This window comes from Suricata suricatta, chromosome 9 (assembly GCF_006229205.1).
Source record: "Suricata suricatta isolate VVHF042 chromosome 9, meerkat_22Aug2017_6uvM2_HiC, whole genome shotgun sequence".
Classification (NCBI taxonomy): domain Eukaryota; kingdom Metazoa; phylum Chordata; class Mammalia; order Carnivora; family Herpestidae; genus Suricata; species Suricata suricatta.
In genome coordinates this window covers 49,942,786-49,968,403 of record NC_043708.1, presented here as the reverse complement: position 1 = coordinate 49,968,403, position 25,618 = coordinate 49,942,786, and the positions used below count along the sequence as shown (strand labels likewise).

Genomic DNA, 25,618 nt, shown 5'->3' with positions numbered 1-25,618 from the left:
TAACATTAAAAAATACTGCTTAGGACTGAGCTCTTCTTTCACAGTTCTTATTAATGATTGGTTAGTTTTCTACATGGTTCCTTCATTTAATTACTGTTCACATATGTACACTTTCCCTTGGAAATATTAACCACTCTCACATTTCTAGGTAGCACATACAACCTGAGGATTCACAATTGTGCATGTCCCCAAAGTTTCAGATAAACATATACAACAACCTGCACAGCTTTAAAAGGATAGTCTATAGCCATTTTGTATTAACATGTCCAAGAAAGAAGTAACCATATTCAACCCTGAAGCTTGTCTCTTTTCCCTTCTCTGTTATTTAAGGTAATGTGTAGCACAGGCATTACCTAAGATTCCCTAGTTAGAAACTTGTTAGTCATTTATGGCTGCTTCCCAAATTCCCAACAAAAATATGTTCTGCTAGTTTTCACACCTAAGTAGATCTTGAAATCATCCACTTTTCTTTATATCACCTCCTGAGTTTATTCCTTCAGCACCTTTTATGTGAATTTTATGAGTACTAACTTGTTTGCCAGCCCAACTTTACCTCCTTGAACCCCAACATGACCACTGTACTATGTCATTCCCAGAGAAAAACCTTCCAATAACCCCCATTTTCTAAGCTTTAACCTCAGATCACACCAGTCTTACGTACCAAATTCCAGATAAAAGTTTTTCTGTTTCTCAGGCAAATCCTATGTTATATGTATGATGTTGATGTGTGTTTACTCTGACCTCTGCTGCAGCATTCACACTGGCTCTTGCTTGGCTTTGCAATCCCTCTCCTTGGTTCTGGTTTTCACCTTATACCTCAAGTGTCTCTCACTTCCCTCCATACTGTTCTTGTTGTTTGCGTGTGCTCGCAGAACCTTGTGCTTCCCTCTATTACTGCAATTTTTATGTGCTCAATAAATATTTACTAAATTGATGTCTATGGCAATAAAGGACTATCCTGAAGGAAATATTAAAAACTTATTGTATATATATATGATTTAATAATCAATTTTGATTTAATAATTTTGTGCCTTGATATATTGAAAAAATCAATGATAGAAAAGAACATACAACCTAAGTATTTAAAATATGCTATATATAGTTACTAAAATCACTAAACTACATTATTTTCTCTGCTGAAATATTTTCATGAAATATTGTTTCACGCCAAGTCTTACAAATAAAAATAGCTTTGTCAAGTTCTCTGACTTTGGTAATTAAATTACTAAAACTACATTACCTCAAAGAGACACATTGCTAAAGTATATAAAATTTCATCAACAAAAATTCAAACATATTGAGGACTATCCAGCTTCCATTATTATAAGAACCTGTGTTATTTATCTCCAGATAACAAAATATACACATATGAATTTGTAGAAATGGATTTCGTTTCTTCTAGGCAAATTATGTGGATTTTGAAAGACAATTATTCAAACATATTACTTGAGAGGTGTTAATTAATAAGGAAAAGGGGCATTTTCTCTTTATAAAACAGCTTTCAGAACTAAAGAAAAGCTTACTAATGCCATTTTTGCGATGCTCATATCACAGAATTTCTGAATGTTCATATTCTAATATTTGCTTAAGGTCTGTCTTTAACATTATACTCATGTGTAGCAATCTGTTCACAGAAGTGACTGTTCTTTTCTTACCTGAAATGAAGTGATTGGATATATATTAACATGAGCCTCGTTCCACCGTTGTCCTTTATTCCCACTTGAAGACCACAGTGGATTCTCTATTGTTGTCTGCCCTTTCAAACGCAGATAAACATTTAGAACACCTAAAAATAACAATGACATTTTATTTTGTATAGTTTTGATTCACATTTGTTTCTCCTTGACCGAACACTTGTAAACTTCTCAAAATAAAATTCCTCATACTCTAGTGTCTCCTCCTTCCCTCTCATTTCCAATCTTAGTCTTATGGGATTTGGCAGTCCCCCAGAGACAACTGTGTATTAATTCCTAGAATCTTTGAGAGTTCTATGACCAAAAGGGCTTCTCAGATATGATCAAATTAAGGATCTCTAGATGGGAATTATTCTGGATTACCTTGGTGAGTCTTAAACATAACCTATGTAGCTTTACAAGATGGAGGCAAGAGATTTGATATAGGAGAGAAGGTCATGTGAAAGATAAGGTGCTTTGTGCTGGTTTGGAGATGAAGAAAGAAGCCACAGGCCAAACATAAGCAGCCTCTAGAAGCTAGGAAAGGCAGAGATATGCATTCTTCTAGAGCCTTCTAGAGCTTTCAGAAGGAAGACGGCCTGCTAACACCTTGATTTTAGCCCAATTTTACTCATTTTGGAATTCTGTCATCTAGAACTGTAAGATAATACATTTTTGTTCTTTTAAGCCACAACACTTATGGTAACTTATCTGTTACCACATTAACAGGCAACTAATGTTTTCTGTATGTTGAGTGACTTGCTCAAAGTCTGACTCTAATTGCCTTATCTTCTATTACCAATTAGCATCTCTTTCAGTTTACTTTTTATCCAAGTCTCATTTCTCTTTTAAAAGAATTATTTGAAGATTTAATGCGAATAACTTTGTCTGATTTGACATATCTCTTTCAACAGCTTCACATTCTGTAAATAGTAAAAATAGTAGTGATGTAATGATATTAATACAATATGGTATTGACATATGGTGAACACCTACTCCAGATAAGGAATTAATCCTCTCAATAGTCCTATGAACTACTCATTATTAATCCAATTATAGAGAAAACTTAGGATAATTAACTAATTTGCCCAGTTCATACAGTAAGAAAATAGCAGAGACAATATTTGAACCCATAGAGTTTCAAAGTCTGATATATTGATCACTAAGCAACAGTATTTTGAGACACTTAGAAAACAACACTACTGAGATATCACTTACATGCAGTAAGATCCTCTTATTTTAAATGTGCAGGTCAGTAACCTTTGATGATACATACTACAGTGTGAGTGCTGCTCAGTCACGATACATGCCATTTCCATCTTCCCAGCAAGTGCCCTCACCCTCCTCTGCAGTTATCCTCACAGCCCCTGCTCCTACGCCAGGCAACAACTGATAAGGCTTTCCTGACTGATGGTTTTGCCTTTTCTAGAATTCATGTAAGTGAAATTTTGCACTAAGTATTTTTTGTGTCTCTAGCTACTTTTCCTCAATATAGCTTCTGTTATATTCATCTATGTTATTCTGTCAGTCTTTTTAAATTTAATATTTGGTTCATTTATAGTTACTATAGTTTTTGACATGTTTGGAATTAACTCCATCTTGTTTGTTCTTTACTTGTACCTTCTGTTTTGATTCTTTTGTGGCTCCTTCTCTTCCTTCTTTTCAGTTGATATATAGGATTGAATTTATTTCTTGTACTGATTTTTAAATCTCTAATTGTGTTTTAGTGGTTGTTCCAGGGCTAACAGGAGGCACTCTTAACTCTTCAAAGTCTAATTATAATCAGTATTTTGTGTTTCGTGCTCACAACTTCACATCATCATACCCTTTCATTATCTCCCTCCTTTCATTTCAAAGCTGATACTTCACATTCTTTATCTGACTACACACATGCAGTAATCTTACCACAGTATAATTTATTTACTTGTCTTTTTTCTATTTTTAAAAAGTAATTGTATCTTTTACCTTTGCCTAAATTGTAAACCTCAACTTACAGTGAACATATATATTTTATACAAATTTTAAGAAAATATAGTTTTAAAATTTTCCACTTATTTACCATTTCTGATGGTCTTCCTTTCTACCTGTAGATCTGAGTTACAATCTAGGACCATTTCCCTTTGGCCTGAAGAATATCCATTAGTACTTTTTGCAGGGGTGATCTGCTGGAAATAAAGTTTCTCAGGTTTGTTTATATAAAAATAACTTAATTTCACTCTTAAGTTTTTGTGAAATTTAAAAGTCTGCCATTTTTTCCCCTCAAGCACTTTATTCTATTTTTTCTGTATGTCACTGTTTGTAATGTGAAATCTGCCATAATTTTATCTTTGTTCCCTTGTATATGTTTTTCTTTTTCCTTCAGGCTGCTTTTGAGAATTCTTCCTTATGTTTGATTTGCCATAGTTTGATTATAATGTGCCTAAATATGATTCTCCTTATATTCAACTTGGTGTAGAGTTTGCTGAACTTCTTTTGGTTTTCCCTTTATTTCTGCCTTATCTTTTGCCTCTACTTTTCGGACTCCAATTTATCTATCTATCTATCTATCTATCTATCTATCTATCTATCTATCTATCTGTCTATCATAGATATATCTGCCCTCTTCAGTTTTATTTGCCCTTATCTGCCTGCTTCAGTTTTATTTCAACAGACTGATTTTTACTCTTCATTGACTGTGGATTACATTTCCTGCTTCTTGTATGTCTAGTGATTTTCACTGAAAAATGGGCATTGTGGAAATTATATTATAGAGACTTTAGATTTATAATCTTTCTCAGAAGGCAGTTTTATTTCAGTAAACTGTGCTCAGTGATCCATCGTAGTAAGAAATAGCTATTTTGAATCCTTCCTTCTATTTTCCTTTTTAGATACTCAATGTGGCTCAATTTTTCTTGCTCATTGGTATTAGTACCTTGTACTTTAGAAAGGCAACCTTTGCCAAAAGGAAAAGCCCTTTCAGGACATATTTCTGTGTGATGTAACTGCATTCTATTTTGAACATGAATCCACTACAGGGAGGGATTTCAAAGAAATTAGGCCTAAATAAATATTACATTGTGTTAAACATTAAATAGTTATAATACTTTTTGAATCCATTAGTTGTCATTGGACTAATAAAGTGATATGCAGCATACACCTTTCAGAAATTATTTGAAGAAATGTATGCGCAGTAGATAGAAAGAGGGCTCCTCATCTACCCCATGGCTTGCGTTGCTATGGTCTCTGGCTGCATTAGCGGTAATGGATTGGGTTGACGTGTGACAATCTCTACTGATTTCTTGTCTAATTCAACTGCTTTTTCAGAAAGGAGAGTATCAGTTGTGGTTTTTTTCCTTAAATGTAACACCTTAGCTTCTCTACATAGTGTAAGTCCTACAAATAACTTGTATGTAAAGAATGAAGGAGGTTATCTCTAAGCTATTAAGGCAGTTCAGATTGTTCTGTACTTTAGAAGTTACCAGCAGTTGTGAGTTAATGTAAATGTGAAGTGCTAATGTAAATAGATGGCAGTGAATGGATTACCATTTTATGTCAAAGTCTTATTTCTCTTGGGTAGCATGGCCAGTTATTTTGATTGAAGGGACAGGAATCAATCCTGTCATCAAATCAATGCATGGAACTTTGTGTCAAATGTTAATAAGATAACACTTCTTTTTAGACCCATTAATTGTGATTAGACCAAAAAAGTAACATGTACTATATGTCTTTCAGAATTTAAAGTAAGAAATACATGCTTTAATAAATCTCACACACACACACACACACACGACTTACCATTATCAGTAATGAGAAGTTACTATATGAGAATTAAGTAAGTTACTATATCAGAATTAAATATGTTTTGTCAGGGAATGTTCATTCCCCATGATCCTGTTTAGACTTTTCAATTAATATTTTCTTTTGACATATATAAATTCAAATAAATTATTCCAATTTATGTTAATGAATATAAACTATGTGAAAAATACTTGTCCTAGGTCTAAAGAAGCTGGGTCTGTTATATCCCAGATTTGAATTTGTTTTTGAATACATTATTTGAGCTATAGTCAATTTGACCAGATTTTATTTTAAAAGGCAAGCATTACTTATGAAAAAAGACACTAGAAGAATACCTGACTGAAATAAATTCTTTAAACTATATTATAATTTAAATATCTCATTAATTATACTCTATAATCCAAATCAATGAATCCAAAAACAAAAGCAGTATTAACAGACCAATGATTTTAGAACTTTTTTTCCAGCCAATTTTTTCCAGTTTTTAAGTTTATAAAAAGAATTCAATGACAACAGTTATATAAACTTATGTTCAGGTCATCTAGGTCAATGAAATTAGAACTTGTGAAGCAAAATAAAGCAATTCAAGAAAAGTTAGATTCTGCAAAGCTGATTCAGCACATTATTATAGTATTATATTACGAAAATTCCAAAGTGAATATGATGGATTGTGTTAATACCCTTAAAAGTAATTTTAAGTCCTCAGAGGCACTGTTTATGCTTGAGTAGGCACCAGGTATCAATAGATACAAATTTAATCATCCCCAAGGATTTTCAAATGCTACATAATTCACTGTGTTTTTCTTCAGTTTGTTTTCCTAATTCTTATAGTTTGGTCACTGCCTCTTCTAGAGTCAGGTGTGAGAGCTCGAGAGAACTGACCTCATGTTAGGGACCACAGTCAGAAAGGCTAAATGACCTCAAGAGCAGTGACCAATGTTTTGAAGTTATTTATGGCACTATGAAATAGGATGGTTCTTATTTTGATATTATTTCATATAAGTTACTGGGTAAATATAATTTTCATAAATATTATTTATACTTATTGTTACCAGGTTATTTCATTAAGTCATTAACACAATTTGGTTTGACGATTTACTATAAATATGTAGTTTATATAAATAACTAAAGTATATATCTTGAAATGTGCATACATACATACATCCCTCATACACTTGAAATTACCAAGTTTGTATAATTTGTAATTTGGTTTACTCCGAGGCCTAGGGATAACTTGCATATGTATCACATTTTTATTCTAATCAGGAATACAGCCATTAATTTGTATTTCACATTTGATGGAAGATGAGGATGTGCCAAAATCATCTAGCTTCAGGCAAGAGCTATATATATTGATAGGTAATTGTTGGCATCATTTGTTTTATATACACAGACAAACATGTGAAATTATAAAACCATTATTTTCTGCTTGAGTAGAAATGACTGCATACATCCACTGTTATTTTTTCAATGTATAATTGCAATGATATCTTAAATAAAAAAATGTCAGTTCATTTTCTCTAGTCATTACCATGCCTTCGTATATCCTGTTGAATCTCTCCATTAGTGTCCAATAAATTTTCCTAAAACATAGCCTTCATCAGGCTTCCTATTTCTCTGAACTCTGTCACATATCTTATGTCGACCCTGTCACTCTTTGACTCTACCACTGTTCCTACTGTGCTATAATAGCAATATTCCCTAATTTTGCATGTGGCTCCTTTTTCTCACATTCTGTAGCCTTTGCTTTCCACTTAATACTTACTTATTTGGATGGTTTACATTATTTTCTTGTCCACAGAAACTTACTTTTAACTTTGCTGTTCTCAGGGTTCTGTCCCTTATTCATCCATCACACAGGCTTGTCACGCATTTTGATGAATACGACTTTTATTCAGTAATTTATTATCTCAAATATGATGACAAACTAGTTGATGGATAAAAACCTTTCACAATTCTTATCTTCTGCAGAACCCTATATACCACCAGGCACATAGCATATGCAATTCATTCTAATGAAAAAAATGAGTGAATTCAAGACCTAAGGGTAAAAATACTCATCACAATAAACCTATATTTTCAGTGAAGTTAGTTTAAAAAGTTTTCCACTGGGTGAGAAACAAAAACAAGTCAACTCATTTGCCTACCATCAACTGATGAGATAATATTTTGTACGAATTATACTAAGAATTAGACTAGACTAGTATATTTTGAAATATCAGCTTTCTTGGTCATATCATTAATTTTATTTAAAATTCTCAGCTTCTACTTTATATTATCTGAGAAATAAATAGGAGGAGAATAAGTTTAAGAGTAGTTGGTGGTTCAAAACACAGACTTAAAAGGTAAGCACACTAGATATTACATACGGTCTTATTAGAGGGTCTGTGACAAGTGGCTGTAATAACACATTTTGATTATAAGTTGTCATAAATCATGGCTAGGCTCTAACCACTCTCCCTTTAAGAAATATATCTTAACAAAGCAGTTTCCTCAACGAATGTCTTCCATCTATGGGCATTATTTTCATACTGATGATATTAGCATTATCAGGATTAAATACATAGAAGACTTTACTGAAAACATGCTCAAACTGTCTTTCCTATAATGTCTAAATCCAAGGAGTAAAATATGTGAGCAGATTTCTTATTTGAGGAATATATTTGAGATATAATCAAGAATCTCTATTTTCTTAACTCAAATAGAAGAAATACGGACTTTGACCAAAATGAGAATAAAAATCAGACTCCTAAAACCATGTAAAACATTGTCACCATTGCCTTTTCTATATCTTGCATAAAAACATTGAAGTCTCCATTTTAAATCTTTGAATGTCAGCACTGAGAAAGTTTTATTCTACTCTCACTAAAGGATAATGTGAGATAGCTTATCAAGAGAAATTGAATTAGAGGTTAATCTATTTCGGCACTCCATTAGTTAATCATAAGGTGACGTATCTGGACCATGATGCTTCAGCTCAAAACACAAATTATAATGTATTATGGTCCATCATCTGTAAGCTTTTAATTTGAACAAATTTTAGATCTTCTATAAGTACTAAGTGAAAACAATTCCCATTATATTTTTAAGATGCTTTTATAAACATACATTTCTCTTTGAATTAATTGCTAATACAGGACATTTCTCTCTGCTTTAGCCCCCCACATTAAGTCGATGGTTAACTTCTGTTTTCTCCCCAACCTATTCCATAAAGTCTTAGTGAAACGACCTTCTGTTTCCAACCCACACAAATACTTTTAAGTATTTCACTTTGTTATTCTTCTAGAACACTCAGAAGCTTAACTATCTAGCTTAATTATTTTGTAAAGTCTATTGAGCATTTGTTGTTTCTGAGGAACAAATATACATCATGATTTATGCTGCTCTCAAGGAGCTGACAGTCTAGCAGAGGTCAAGGTGACAAACATGACAGAGGTGTATACCAGGTGGTTTGGGAACACAAAGAGAAGGAGGATGGGGGAAATTTTCACATGCCCTTGATTTAGATTTTAAACAAAGAGTATTAGTTACCTAGATGACTTAAGGAAGGGAAAAAGTACTTATTCTATCATATGATTTAAAAATATTTATTTGCTTATTAAATATTTACATAGTGGGCAAATACTTACATTTGCAGGGCACCGTGCAATGGGGAGAGGCATTGTTTCTGCTCCCCTCAAGTCTGTAGTTCAGTAGAACAAAGATGGAGCCTAGAAAAAGGCCCCAGATACAAGATAGCTCAATTTAGGGGAACTCCACATGTGCCTGACACAGGCTATGCTGCTGCCCCAAAAAGAAGTTAGAGGGGCATATATCCTTAAGGTCCTTATGATATTGGTTTGAGAAAATGACCTTTACTCCAGAAACTATAGGCCCAAGAGACAGCAAAGAAATCAGTCAGCAGGGAAATTCAGTAATACACACAAGAAGTGATTGGCATTGAAACTGAGCCTTATATCCTAAAACATATTTCAAAACACTGAGGACTGATAAGCTGGTTTCTGACTGCTTCAGCTCTCTGTTTCCATTTACCATTCTCTTACTATGGTCTACTCTTTAAACATGCAAATGCTGTACTTACTTTACAGAAAAAACAAAAAACAGGTACTGTTAGATACCGTTAAAAAGGCAGCTCCCAAGTCCACTTGGTTTTCTTGCATCTAAGAATGTATCAAAAGCCACAATTCCCACTCACTTCTTTTCTTCCCACCTCAGTGGAAGTGACATTCATCCCCCTTGAAGCCTAGTAGGGCAACTAGAACTCTCAAATCCCATCTTTTCAAGAAATTTGCTTCCCTCCGACTTTGGTATCTATAAACTTAGCTTTCTATTAATTATTTTCCTCTTAAAAATAGGCACATCTATACCCCACATCTCTCTACTTTATCACTTCTTCCTCACCTCCAAGATTCATGAAAAGAACAGATCCCATGACTGGACTCCCTTCTCTGGTTTCCCATTTGTTCCACAGCAAAATTAGCTTTTTGGAGCCACAACTTCACTGAAGCACTCTTACCTAGTTCAATGAATGCACTCATAAGTGCATTCTGTATTTTTATCTTTAATTTCTTAGTATGCTTATATCTTACATTCTTTCTAGAAATAAATGAAGTATATATTTTACTGATTTTAATAAGTGTTTGTCATATCAAGTGACCTTATATAAAGTTGTTTCAATGCAAGACCATTGAAATTCAGATGACTCATCAAGAAGCAAAATGCTTTCTAGTACCTAAGGATTGCTGAAATAATCTTTGACTATTGTCAACACCTACTGTATCATGTACTTATAAGTCAACAGTTAAAGGACGACATGTTGTAGTTTTCATTTTTTTCTTCAATTTTGATGAAACATTTAACTAACAAGAAATTGTACCCATGTGGCAAATAAACACTAAGATGCCTTTTAATGATTTAACCTCTTAGCATTAACACCCTTGTGTAGTTCCCCCCATTGAATGTGGCGGGAACTATCAGCTCAGCTATAAAGAATAGGATAAGGCAGACATTATGGAATGCCACTTCAGAGTTTAGGTTATAAAAAGTCTTGGGTATGTATTTGCTCTCTGTCATTGCTTACTCTGGAGAAAGCCTGCTGCCATGCCATGAGACAGTCCTGTAGAGACGTCCCAATGACAAGGAGCTTGAGAGACGTTGAAAGGAATTCAACGGCCAGCAAGAAATCAATGTCTTTAGTCCAATACCTATGAGAGAGTGAGGCCTGCCAAACGCCGAGTGAGTGGGCTTAGAAGAAGTATTATTGTCCCGAAGACAAGTCTGCAGGTAAGACGGCCTTCATGCCTGATCCTTTGTCGGCAACCTCGTGAGAGACCTTGAGCTACAGACACCCAGCAAAGCCTCACCTATATTCCTGACCCACACAAGCTGAGAGATAAATGTTTGCATTTCGAGCCACAAAATTTGGGGGAAGCTTTTTATACCGCAATAGATAAATCAATCAACACATCTGACTTTACATCAAAGAGGAATCTCTTTTCTAAGTAATGCATAACTGATTGCCCATTTTTATATCATTACAAAATTGCAACTCTTCTCAATGATCTATTGAGCATTAGTCAAAGTTAAACAGCAAAGATTATGTATGGTTACTCAAGAAGTAATAACTGCAACTAGGCTAGTAGAAATCCACCCAAATCATTTTTGAATCTGGATTAAAAAAAAAAAAGAATAAAAGTGAGAATGTCATTTGTAAAACCAGGGGCTCTAAATGTCCTTCAGGTTTACAGATAAACGAGTGTCTTAGTATAATATTTACAAAAGGGAAAGGTTTCAGTTACAGGCAATCTCTCCTTCATGAAGTCACTCATCTAGTCCTAATTGATTAGTCAATGTCTGGAACAGACACTTTTGTCTAGGTTGTGCCCTGCTGGAAGGACTCCAGTGACAGATCGGATACCTGTACCTTTCAACCATCTGATGAAGCAAAGAAATGGCACAGGCATCAAAACTGTTAATGTCTGAGAACATGGAAGAAATGGAGAACTGCCTTCTTCCTGAAGCATTCATAATAAAACTGACAGAAGTCAACTAGACATTTGTTGACAAAAAAGAGGATAAGAAGAAAAACTGTGAAGTTAAAAGTATATTAAAATTATCTTGGATATTAATATAAATATGGAGAAAGCTTGAGAGGGGACCAGTCTCATAAAAACACTAACTGCACATTTTATTCACTTAAGTAATTCAAAATACTGATCTTGGAATTACCTATTTAAAAACCAAGCCTGTTCCAAGGTAAACTGGGAGAAGAGAAAGAAAGCCTAACAAATATCTTCAAAATGAAGAATAAATCACCAACTAATGGGAAAATGAGAATTGCTAATCCTACCTTTGTAATAAACTCTTTGTCTCACAGTAAATAACATGGTTTAGCAGCCGTGCGCAGACTGGTTTCCCCTCAGAGGCCTGGCCGTGGCGAACCTACGGTACTGTCATACTTTCTAACTGCTTTTCCAGTTGGTGTTCTATTTCTCCATGATTTTGCTCACTCCTGTAAGATTTATTTTCCTAAATCAGAAATCCCATCATGCTTTGGTTGTGTGCCCCAAACCTGTAATACCTCCCTTGGACTACTAAATTAGCTAAACATTTATGACACACCAGGAAGTCTCCCCACAGAGCAGTGAAGCAGGCAAGCTCTGTTCTGCTTCTCAGATTGGCATCATGGCTTCGCTATTTATTAGCTCTGACATTATGGCAAGTAAAGTAAAGGAAAATTGTTTGTATCAAACTCCTTATCTACGAAAGAGGATGGTGATTTTAATGAGTGGAAATGTTATTGTAATAATTAAAAGAAATAATGCGTGATGTGCTGTTGCTATTGTTGCTGCTATTTGAGATTCAAAGTAATCTAAGATTAAGAGGGTCTAACATCTAAGATGAGGTTTTATATGTTATCCCATTTAGTGTGAACTACCAATTTCTGAAATAGGAATTATTTCCATTTTACACATGAGATCATGACCCAGATGCTTTAAGTGAATTCTCTAAAAACTTACAGCAAGCTACAGCCAAGTTCTAACCCAGATTTCCTGACTTCATGTTCAGGGGACATGTTATTGCACTATGTGTCCTTCCTGGTGTATTAGCTAGTGCTCCACTGTGAAGAGTACTGTTACCACTGCTGGTAATGAGTTTACATCCTGGCATAACCAGTTCCTTGCAATCCACACAAATACTCCGAGGCTCAGTTTCTTCTGCTGTAACAAATGCACAGTGATGCTATGCTCATCTTTATAAACTGATCAAAAGGATTACTTCACCTAAATACTTCAGCAGGCATATAGCATGTGCAGAATTATATTAGTTTACATACTTTATATATTTATACTTTTAGTTTTGTTCACTTACATCAAAACGTTTAATGTCATCCTAACTTTGCACATTTTATTTCCTCATCATCAGTGCCTTAATCTCCCCGGTGACTCATCTCTGCCCACTGAAAATGTACCCTTCTTTCATGTTTTCCTTTGTTCCGAAGCATTGCCTTATTCTTCTGCTAGATACAGACCCAGAATCCCTTGTCCTTGCTCTGTGGGGAGAGATGCTTCACCATTCAGAATTTTGGCTTATTTTAGAAAGGTAAAAGAATGTGTATCTTGTGTATTATGTGGAAGTTTCTGGAAGGATCTGGAACAGAATCTCATAATCAAACATAGTCATATTTTTGCTGCAAATAAAATAAATGTTCACACTTATTTGGATAAAGACTAAATAAGCTCAGATTATTTCAGATCATATAGTCTAACACATGTAGATCAGATAACATGTGCTGTCAAATAATTAAATTAAAAAATGTGTGATCAGTTTTTAGTATTTTAGAATTGTGCACAAAGAACTGTAGAACCGTATGAGCTCTCCCCACCTCCCACAACAGTTGTGCTATGTTCTCTCTACGGTTATGTGGTGTGCTACCCAGCACGACCGTGTATTCACTCGTCTTAGCGTCCATCACTGTAGGTCTCTAGGGCAGGGAGTGCGTCTTTAACTCTGCATGTTCCTAAGGACTGAGGACGTTCTTAAGTCCTACTAGGTCTGTTATGTATACTTTATAGACAAGAAAATATCATCCCAGTATTCCAAATGTATAGACAGTGCTAACGGTATTTATCTTTGAATATGGTAATACTCCTTTTTGTGGTCATTACTATACTCCGAATCATTATTAGAGCAAATTTCCTTGAAAAGAAGCTGCTTAAATTATACTGCTCTTAATTCCACAATACGATCGCATCAAGATTTTAACCCATTGATGGTCTGTGTGACTTAGGATTCTAGAAGGGGTAGGTAATGCTCCAAAAGTTCAACTTTGAATCTAAGATTTGACAGGATAGGGGAAAAAATTTGGACATGCTAGGGGAACATTCTCAGCCTCTTACTGTGCAATTTGAAGAGAAGCCATTTAAAAGTCAATGATGATCAGGTGCCTTGGTGGCTCAGTCTGACTTCGGCTCAGGTCAGAATCTCTGGGTTCATGAGTCTGAGGCCTGTGCCAGGCTCTGTGCTAACCGCTCAGAGCCTGCAGCCTGCTTTGGATCCTGTGTCTCCTTATCTCTCTGCCCCTCCCCTGCTTGCACTCTGTCTGTGTCTCAAAAATGACTAAACATTAAAAAACATTCAATGATGATATTGTTTGACTAAAAGTGACTTCATGCTGTGTCTTTGTAAACCCTTTCTTCTTGGTTATGATTTACTTTAGAAGAAACATAATACTTGTTGCCACCTTACCTATATGTTGTCCATACATGTGATAGAAGAAGCTGAAACAATATGCAGTGTTCGTGGGGCCGTAAGGGTTTTTAGGAGCTATGCTGAAAACAGGGCTGAGGAGTCGGGCCTTCTCGCCTTCCAGTCTGGGTCGAGACGTCTCAATGTACATATAAAAACCTTTAAAAAATATATAAAATGTTTGAACACATTATTATTAGAGGCGTGAAACTTAATCATTAAGGAGGTTTAGAGCTTTTATTAGGAGTACATTCTAGGTGTACAGGAGAATTTTGATCTTGTTTGTGAAATGTTTATATACATACTATAAAGACTAAATGATCTACATAATGAAAGATAAAACTGCTTAAAATGTACAAAAACTTTAAACAAAAGTGGAATGTTAGACTCGATTTATCAAAAACAATTCTAATCTCTCAAGTCTGTGTGTCTGTGAGTGCTGAGAGAAAATGAATGTCTACAAGCTTTGGAAATAATCTGAATTATTGAGACTGTGCATTAAAAATTTAAGGTTTTTATCCCATAATCTTCAAATCTATAGCTAAGCATTCTGTGCGTGTCATATTAATGACATTTTTAGAAGCCCAAGGCTGGAATATGTTTGTTATAAATACAACATTTCATACCCTCATACCTTCTTTGGAGCCACTACGATCAGCATTCGGTCCTGTGTTTGGAGTGTATTTTGTATTTCTTGTTGCAGTACTTTGCTTTGTCCAGTCAAAATTATCTGTATCATCTTGGGTGAACAAACAAATGTTACCATCTTCAAATCCACAGTGAAATTCTCCTGTTAGCAAATTTTAATTCAAGTAATTAATATTAACTAAATTAATATAAGCACTATAATATTCTTATAAAAAATTTTAAAACATCATAGAGCAATAATAATATAAGATTGCAATAATGGCACCAGAACCATAATAGTGTACAAGATTATGACTAAACATGTTACTGTTTCAGTTTCAATAAAGAGAATAATAACCTTGATGTATATAAACCAGTCTCTTGCTTAATAATTTAAACCCAAACCATTTTCCTCTGAAATATCCAAATAACTGAAATTGAACTATGGCTGAAAACTTTTCTCAACTTTCTTCTTTTTAAATTTTTTAATGTTTATTTATTTTTGAGAGAGAGAGGGAGAGAGAGTGAGAGTGCAAGGAGGGGAGGGGCACAGAGAGGGAGACACAGAATCCGAAGCAGGCTCCAGGCTCTGAGCTGTCAGCAGAAATTGATGCGGGGTTCGACCTCAAGAACCATGAGATCATGACCAGAGCCACAGACAGACACTGAACAAACTGAGCCACCCAGACGCCCCTACATGGTTTTCTATAAAGGCTGTAGTAATTTACATACCTGCCAACAATGTAAAAAGAAACTGTCCCTGCCCTATTGTATGTCCTTGGCACTCTTGTCAAAAATCAGTTCACTAGAAATTCATGCATTCACTTGTGAACTTTCTATTGTGTTTTATCAGTCTAAATGGCCGTTTTTTATGCCAGTACCATACTCCTTTGATTATGGTAGCTTTGTGGTATATTTTAAATTTTTTAATGTTTTTTATTTATTTTTGAGAGACAGGGAGAGACAGCACAAGCAGAGGAGGGTCAGAGAGAGAGGGAGACACAGAATCTGAACCAGGCTACAGGTTCTGAGCTAGCTGTCAGCACAGAGCCCGATGCAGGGCTCGAACCCACAAACCGTGAGATCATGACCTGAGCCAAAGCTGGAGGCTTAACTGACTAAGCCACCCATGTGCCCCTGTGATATATTTTAAAATCAGGAAGTATGATGCCTCCAGCTTTGTTTTTCCTGCTCATGATTACGTTAATTATTTGGCATCTTTAATGTTTCTGTATGCATTTTAAGATTTTCTATTTATGTAAAGAATGTCATTGACATTTTGGTAGGGATTGCAATAAATCTGTAGATTGGGGAAATATGGATATTTTAACAATATTAATTCTTCTAATCCATGAACATGGGGTGTCTTTCCATTTAGCTCTCTTCTCTAATTTCTGCAACAGTGTGTTATAATTTTTAACGTAGAAGTCTTTTATTTCTTTGGTTAAGTTTATTTCTAAGTATTTTATTTTTTTGTTTTTATTTTGAATGGGATCATTTTCTTAATTTCTTCTTTAGATAGTTCATTGTGAATATACAGAGATATCACAGGTTTTTGTATGGTGATTTTGTATCACATCCCTTCACTTAATTTGTCCATTAGTTCCAACTTTGGATTGATATTTTAAAGTAGTTATTATGGTAGATTTTCTTTTCAGTGTTAAGCTATTTCACTGAGATCGTGAATTTTCATACATATGTATTATTTATGTATCAGAATATGCAGATTTATGGTTATATCTTATATTATGCTTATGTATTTCATATATATACTATACCATGTGTACTTATGATCTCGAATATAAAGCAAAAACCAACTGAGCCACCCAGGTGCCCTTGCTTTCCCCAACAGTTGACACCTCTTTATGGTAGCAAATTTCAACTCCATTGGTGAGATACCTGTGAGACCTCAATTTCATTTAAAGCAGATTTTTCAACTTCTTTCTGTTTTCTTTTCAATTAACACAGTGCAGTCATGGACTAAACTTCAGGTTTCGTTGAAGGATGCCCTTCCTGAGAAATAAGCCATGTATGAGAAGGGCACCTGAAAACTACTGCTGCTTTACTGGAAGACTGTGGTTCTTCTGACAACGAATTCTCCTTCCTTGCAGTTCAAAAGTTTAATCAAAAGAGCTAAAATGAAAAACTATAACTAGAAGGCCTTCCTCTTTTAAAGTTAAATAGTAGGTTTTTTGAGTCTAATGAAGAATCATGCTATGACAAATATCATGGACTTAAGCTATATAGATATTTTGGAAGTAATTACCTAGAATAAATTCATTTAAAGACTATATGAGTTGTTAATATGCAAAAGAGCATTTAAGGTTAATTTGATTTGTTGCCAATATATGACTCTATCATACGTATTTGTGTGTCAATAACATAAAAATACTCTTTTTAAAAAATAATTTCTCTTGATAAATTATAGAAATCATGTGATATTTACTTAAAAACTCTTTATTCTAAACATTTCTAATCTTTTACCATAGTGAACCTTGGTAAAAAAATAAAAAGTACAGTCAATGGAAATCTTTGGTATAGAGAGTTATATTGGAAGGTATTTTAAAAAAAGAGAATCCAATTCATTGTTCGACTATGAAAAACATGCTTGCTGAGGACGAAGTTGGTAACTATCACCTAAAGGATACAGCTTTTAAAAGAAGCACTCAAATTCTAATTAATATTGTTCACCATCAGGGCACATTTCTGGCTTCTGTAATGTTTGAATTTCATACTCCAGACACACTGAGCTTTGCTCAGTTCTTGTCTAAACATGACCTTCGTTCTGATGATAGGCGTGCCTTTCCTCACCTTCTTCACCAAAGGAACTTTTACCCAACATTCAGGGCCCGATTCAAATAGCATGTCTTCTGTAAAACTTCACTTGCCAAAAAATTAATGGTACTTATTATACTGTATGGGAGTAATCTGTTAGCAAACAAAGCTCTACTATTTATTTATATATGCATTTTTCTAGTAAATTAAAGCCAGTCACAAATTTTTCCTGAATTGAAATATTTGTCAACTTTTCCTGTATCTAATCTTGCCATGACAATTCTTTTTAAACACTTCTACTGAAATTATAGTCAGAGAATTTACCTTCAAAAGAATTATAATCAAAAGAGTAATTAAATAGCAATAGTACCCTGGGTGGAAGCCAGGGAGAACCTGATTTATGCAATTAATTCATCTTGAAACTGTCGTGTATTTGTTCTTTTAACAAATGATCATTGAACACCTGCTAAATATAAGATGCTGTGATAGACAAAATGATAGTGAGATATAGGAAGAAATTAGAAACATACTTAGCTCTTAAGTATTTTATAATCTACTGGGGACTAAGACAAAATAAAAGATAGCGTGCCAGCTAGATGAAGATAAATTGTTTTAGAAAATCAAATGGAGAGAATACTTAGTGAAGAAAGAAGCTTTTTGCTAAACTTTATAAGCGGACCTCAAAGACTTGAAGATGTCCGTATTAAAGGGTCATTGGTGAAAACAAAATGAAATGTGCATGAAAGAAATGTGAAAACAGTAAAGATCTACAAACGTAGTCAGTATTATGATTTGGATGTGTGGAAATGGAGTAAAAGAAGATCTTTAGTAGACAATAAGGTAGAAGCACGTTGTGCAGTTTGGTCTTGGTTTTATAATCCGTGAAAGGCTGTTGTCGAAAAGGAAACAAACAGTAAATTGAGAATAAAGACCTGCACGTTTTCTTCACTAAGTCCAGGTACTGGACAATATTGGGTGGATGGGAGTAAGAGGGCAAAGTGACTCTCTACTCTTTTATTAGCCAAGAACAATATATTCCTGTGCACAAAATAGAAGACACAAATCAGTCTTTAATGTGGAGTACTATCAAGAGGGTGGTGAATAGACTATCTTCTTCATTAAAAATGAGGATACAGACTAGTGAGCCACGAAAAATATTAAACCATTCAAATACCAACTTTCTAGGTAACTATAGTTTTGTATAGGAATGTAGAAATTTAAAAAGAAAACTAAGAAAATAATAGCAATGTACATGATACACACTGCCACCAAAGAAAAAAAATAATCCCATAGTTATATAACAAATGTTAGGTTGTTGGAAATGGCTTCCTACTTAGAAGAACTTAGAAAAATCAATGATCAATATTAAATAATTTGTCTTTATACCCTTATCCATCAACATTTAAAATTCATGATTCAAATTTAATGCCAGTTTTACGGTTTCTAAGTCATTCCATTTTAAACCAAATATGAACATTTGCTAAATAATCTTTGTATGCCTATGGATTTTTTGTTTTTCTTAACTGTGAAATGCTATACCATTATTGAAATAAAAATATACTTACTCAAATGAGGATTAACAGGAGCTGCAAGAAAAGCAAAAAATAATGTTAGCATGGCTTGCATATCTTTTATAAGTAAAAGTCTAATCAGTGTCTCATAGTTCCTTATCAAAACTTAATGATCTTCCCCACTGTGACCATGGAGAATTGTGTCTGCAATCCATTATGTTCTGGAGGACTGAAGAGAATCTACTTTGGAGCTCAGCAATAACAGTCTCAAAGTACCCAAAAGATCAATGCTAAATAGCATGTGGGATTTGTTCATTTTCCAAGGAATGGAGTTGCTGATCTTTTATATCTTAACCAGTGCAAAAATCTCCAGAAATCAAAACTCAGGCTGATAGTCGGCCAACCTGTAATCTAGATATGGTTTAACAATAAAAGCAATTATCCAACAGAGATTACATTTTAGGTTTTTGCAGTTATCCACTTCTGGTGAAAATAACATGGAACATATGGAAAATAAGGCATTCCTTATATCATGTTATCACATGTACCCTAAAACCAATTGCTATACCAGGGCTGTTTTGTCTAATATCTCTCTCTGTCTCTGTCTGTCTGTCTGTCTGTCTGTCTCTCTCTCTCTCTCTCTCTCTCACACACACACACACACACACACACACACGGGCATACACACACATAGGTTTTCAAATAAGAAGCAATACATTGCATTTTTGTGCACCAGAAGACCTATTTATCTTCAAAAGCCTAACTGTGCTTACCATATAAGTGACAACTACTGTCTACCTGAAGAGGAACGAATGCTTTACCTTTTACCGAAACAACAACAACATATATCTAATCTAACAGACAAAATGGTATCTGTGTCTATTGATTATTTATCACGTTGAGAGCATATTTCATTCTGGATGAAGTAAGCATTAGTGTAGTCTCCCAGGATTACAATAGGTAGTTATTCTACCTTGCAAAGTTTGTCTGCTCTGTTGTTAATTCCTAGTGTTTGCCATTAAGCACTTTTGTTAAACTTGTACATTACAGGTAGAGTATGATAGTCAAAATGCACAAACATGCACAAAACATGTTCATGATAATTGTTACATTAGTACATTGACATCAATTTTAACAAAGTGGGTTAGTTTTTCAACCAAATATTTCACTATTCCTTACAGAAGACAGATTATTTCTATTACTTTTCCCATTGTTTTCTCCATTGCAAATATGAAATATATAATATAGAGAAGTGACTATATATCTACTAGTTCCACTTAAGTGGAGAAAAATGATAATTTTTGCAAGACATCAACATATTATCATTCAAAAGTTAGTAAAAATTATTTCACAATTAAAATACTATGAAAACTTAAATTTGTCTATATATTATTTCACAAAGAAGTAAATACCTTTGAATTATAATTTCGTTCTAAAAAATATGTCACATCTACAGTTAACCTCTGACCAGATTGAGTTTTGAGTCTTCTGCTACAATATTATTAGTCACCAAATTCATTATAAGTAGCAGTTTTAGCCTGTGAAAATGTGCCATTCTAAATTCTAAATATTGCTGTGAGTCCGTTTTTCTTCTTGTTTCAATTGAACTTTCAGGTGTGATATTTTATAAATGTCTAGATACCATTTAAGTAAACTCTACCCAAATCTCTATTATATAAAAGAAATTCTAATTAAACTGTTTAAGATTTTAATAAGTATGCCTAAGAATGTAAAAATAATTAAGTTGAAACTACCATAATATCTATTCTCCAGATGTATTTTCCATTTTAGTCTGTTGCCTCAAACTCAATAAAACTACTGAGCTTATCAAGGTGTATTTCTCTACATCTCGTTAAGCGAAGTCATATAGTTTCTAAATAAAGCAAAGCAACATGGATCCCAGTTCCATTCATTTTGTCATTTCATAGTTGTGTAACTGTCGGACACTGGAACTTTCTGGGTTCTAATATCTTCATTTTTGTTACAAGAATGGATATTAATCTATTGTTTCCAATGTCCCTTCATATGAAGTAGTCTATACTTTTATAGCTTAGGGACAGGGAGCATAAAATTAGATAAAAAGTGCTAATAATTCATAATTTATAAGATAGATAAAATTAAATTTTAGAAAAAATATACTGAGATGCTATCTACTTGTGTGTCCAATGGGATCATGGAGGTAATTAGAGAATAACAATTAGCCATTAAAATTTACTTATTTTTTTAAATTTTTTAAATGTTTTTTAAAATTTATTTTTGAGTTTTTGAGAGACAGAGAGACGGCACGAGCAGGGGAGGGGCAGAGAGAGAGGGAGACACAGAATCTGAAGACAGGCTCCAGGCTCTGAGCTGTCAGCACAGAGCCCGAAGCGAGGTTCGAACGCACGAACCACGAGATCATGACCTGAGCCGATGCCTGACGCTTAACCGAATGAGCCACCCAGGGGCCCCTAAAATTTGCTTTTTAAATTTATTTTGAGAGAGAGCAAGAGAAGTGAACATGTGTGAACGGGGGAAGGGCAGGGAGAGAGGGAGAGAGAATTCCGAGCAGGCTCGGTGCCGACAGCAAGTCTGAAGCAGCATTCCATCTCACGAACTGCGAGACCATGATAATATTCTTCTTCTTCTATTAATATTCCACTCTGCGTTATATGTTTTCTTTTCAGTGAAAACTGAATATATCTAATTGATGAAAAGAGAGTAGAGAAAGTGATTTCACATGAAAAGAAATTCTAATGAGTTTTTTAAAGTTTCTTTCTTTCGAGAGAGGGAGAGAACAAGTGAGCGAGTGCACTCACACGGGTGCAAGCAGTGGAAAGGCGAGAGAGAGAGAGAGAGAGAGAGAGAGAGAGAGAGAGAGAGAGAGAGAGAGAGAGAATGAATCCCAAGCAGGCTCCGTGCTGTCAGCACAGAGCCGGACACAGGGCTTGAACTCATGAACTGTGAAACTGTGACCTGAGTTGAAATCAAGAATTGAACGCTTAACTGACTGAGCCACCCAGGGGCCCCAAATCTAATGAATTTTTAATGATTTTACTGTAATTTTGGCTTTTGATAGTATTCACTGTTTCCCTCTTAAAGTAGGAAAAATCTGCCTAAGGCTAAACTAAATGGAGAACTTCAACCACAAAACTACATTCTATTAGCTTTTTTTTTTAATCTTTTTTTTTTTAACATTTATTTTTGAGAGACAGTGATACAGTGCACGAATGGGGGAGGAGTAGAGAGAGAAGGAGACACAGAATCTGAAGCAGGCTCCAGGCTCTGACTTGTCAGCACAGAGCCTGACATGGGGCTCGAACTCACAAATCATGAGATCATGACCTGAGCCGAAGTCAGATGCTTAACTGACTGAGCCACCCAGGCACCCCTATTAGCTTTTTTTAAACTCAAGCTCTAGTAATTGATGATAAAAAGAATAATATTTCACTAAAATAATGAAATAAATATGAAATATTTTGCCAAAGATTCATTCAACCCTGAAAAACATATTGACAGTTCTAGAGGTAGTTAATGAATATTATAAATTTCAACTGTAAGCTTCAATCAATAAAATATTAACCAGTTTCACTAACACACACACAAACACACTCACATACACTTAGCTATTTTTAACATTAGCAATTTAAAAGAAAAAAAATGACCAAAACAATAAACTAGGATGTACTTCAATAGATGAATGGATCACAAGCTGCAATACATCTGTACAATGGTAAATATTAAACAATAAAAAGAAATGCACAGTTGAGCCTCAGACATGGAAAACCCTTAAAGGCATATTGCAAAATTAAATAAGCTAGTTTGAAAAAGCTATATGCAGCACTGTTCCAACTATACAACACTCTAGAAAAAGCAAAACTATGAACAATAAAAAGATCAATGGTTGTCAGGTTTGGAGGGGGTGAGGATAGATACATAAGTGGAGCACAGGGGATTTTCAGGGGAGTGAACCTCTTCTGGATCAGACCGTGATGATGAACAAATCATATTATCTACTTATCACATTCACGTAGCTGCCCAACACAAATAATAAACACTGATGTAAATTACTTGTTTTTTTTAAACAACAATACATCTATATTCTTTAATCAACTGTACAAAGCGTACCACACTAAAGAAAGATGTTAATAATAGGGGAAACCGTGTTGGGGCAAAAGGACATATACGGAAGTTCTCTAAACTTCCCACTCAATTGCTTGTAAATCTAGAAATGCTCTAAAAAATCAAGTCCACCAATTAAAAATCAAGTACTGATGATAGTATTTGCTAATTTCTTAATGACTTAAATTTTAACGCCATCAAGAATTTGAAAAAAAATAGCAAAATTATTGCATCACAACTGATGGGGAAGAAAATAAAAGGACACTCTTGGCATTATCACAGAGATTCAATGTTAACTAAAACATTATTCTACATTTAAATCAAATATTACAATTTATGATAATTAAGTTTTGTTTTTTGTTTTCTCTTTTAGTCACTTGACTGATGACCCACAAGGTCAATATGCTAAATTTTAGTTTGTGTCTAAATTTAGTAAAGAGTTGCAATGTACATATTCCAGACAGTTTAATATGCAAGTAAATACTTTTAAATAAAGTACTACTTACCACTATATTTGATGACACGAATTGTGGAATCTCCTTCGCCAAATTTGGTGAGAGGAGTTAATCGGACTTCATAAGCCTCTGGTTTAATTAGCTCAGTCAAGTTATATGTAATTAGTTCTCCCTTCTGAATATTTCCATTTATTTTAATCTCCTGTTCCCACCAACGCTGCTGTCCAGCCTGAAATCAAAGGAATTATGTAATAATGTTCTCAGTATTTTCTTCAGAGATATTTACTATGTTCTAAAAAATGTTCAAAAAACTTTCTAAAATTTTATTAAATAAAAAGTACATTATGTTGTTTTTTTATATTTCTACTTATATTGTACATTATATTATATTCAAGTTTCTAGAATAAGCAACAAATTTGGTAGATATTTCCATACAGATGTTGGCAGATAATTACCAAGTTATCACCAGATAGTTTGGCTGATTAAACAGATTTAATATGCTATCTTATCAAGAGTCAGAGGATAAAACAATAGTCTCTACTGCTGTCTCAATCTGAAGCTTGGAGAGATACAAGTTTAACTACTTTTTTTTCTTTTTCAAAGATTTTATTTAAATTCCAGTTAGTTAACAGTATAATATTAGTTTCAAGTGTACAATATTGTGATTCAGTTCTTCCATATATCACCAGGTGCTCATCACAAGTGTACTCCTTAATCGCCACCACCCATTTCACCCATCTCCCCCCACCCATCTTCTCCATGGTAACAATTAGTTTGTTCTCTATAGTTGAGAATCTTTTTCTTGGTTTGCCTGTCTCTTTTTCCCCTTTGTCCATTTGTTTTGACTCTTAAATTCTACATATGAGTGAAATCATATGGTATTTGTCTTTCTCTGACTGACTCATTTCACTTACCATAATATTCTCTAGTTCCATTCATGTCACTATAAATGGCAAGATTTCATTCTTTTTTTGGCTGAGTAATATTCTATTGTGTATGTGTGTGTGTGTGTGTGTGTGTATACATACATATACACACACATAAATATACATACATACATATATATGTATGTATATATCACATCTTCCTAACATCAACTGATCTTCTTTGACAAACAAGCAAAGACAATACATATAGAGCAAAAACAATCTTTTCAGCAAACTGTGATGGAAAATTGGGCATCTATATGCAAAATACTAAATCTAAATACAAACTTTATACTTTTCATGATATTTAACTAAAAATGAATTGCCAACTTAAATGTAAAACATAAAACTACAAAACTACTAGAAGACGACATAGGAGAAAATCTAGATGACTATGGGTTTGGCACCAACTTTTTAGATGCAATCCCAAAGTACAATCTAGGAAAGAAAGAATTGATAAGCTGGACTTCTTTGAATAAAAAGTCTCTACCCTACAAACGACATTATCAAGTCTATTGAAACACAAGAGCAGACTAGGAGAATGTATTTGCAAAAGAAACATCCAAAATATATAAAGATCTCTCAAAATTTAACAGTAAGAAAACAAATAATCCAGTTAAAAAATGGATCACAGATCTTAATAGAAAAGATGCTCCACATTGTATGTCATCACAGAAATGCAAATCAAAACAATGAGATGCCACTGAATTTGAAAATAGTCAAATTCCAGACCACTGACAACACCAAATATTGGTCAGGTGGTGGAGCAAAAGTAACTCTCATTCATTGCTAGTGGGAATACAAATGATATAACTAATTTGGAGGATAGTTTTGGTTTGTTTATTTTATTTACAAAATTAAACATATCCTTACTATGTAATCAAGCACTGTGTCCCTTGGTATTTACGCAAAGGGGCTGAAAATATGCTTGCACAAAAATCTGCCCATGGATGTCTATAGCAGTTTTATTTATAATGGGCAAAACTTGGAAGATACCAAAATGTCCTTTAGTAGAGGAAAGAAAA

The 25,618-nt window shown here is 34.1% G+C and overlaps 1 protein-coding gene across 1 annotated transcript in view; it reads right to left on the bottom strand.

Annotated features, from left to right (window-relative positions):
- MDGA2 (MAM domain containing glycosylphosphatidylinositol anchor 2) overlaps positions 1–25,618 on the bottom strand; it is a 779,701-nt gene that overhangs the window by 11,983 nt on the left and 742,100 nt on the right. The window contains exons 11-15 of the mRNA XM_029952652.1: positions 23,719–23,896; positions 19,166–19,186; positions 14,833–14,988; positions 14,199–14,357; positions 1,656–1,786 (exon numbers count right to left, since the gene is read on the bottom strand). Of these exons, the coding sequence (XP_029808512.1) occupies positions 1,656–1,786; positions 14,199–14,357; positions 14,833–14,988; positions 19,166–19,186; positions 23,719–23,896 (645 nt within the window). The remainder of the gene's footprint in view (positions 1–1,655; positions 1,787–14,198; positions 14,358–14,832; positions 14,989–19,165; positions 19,187–23,718; positions 23,897–25,618) is intronic.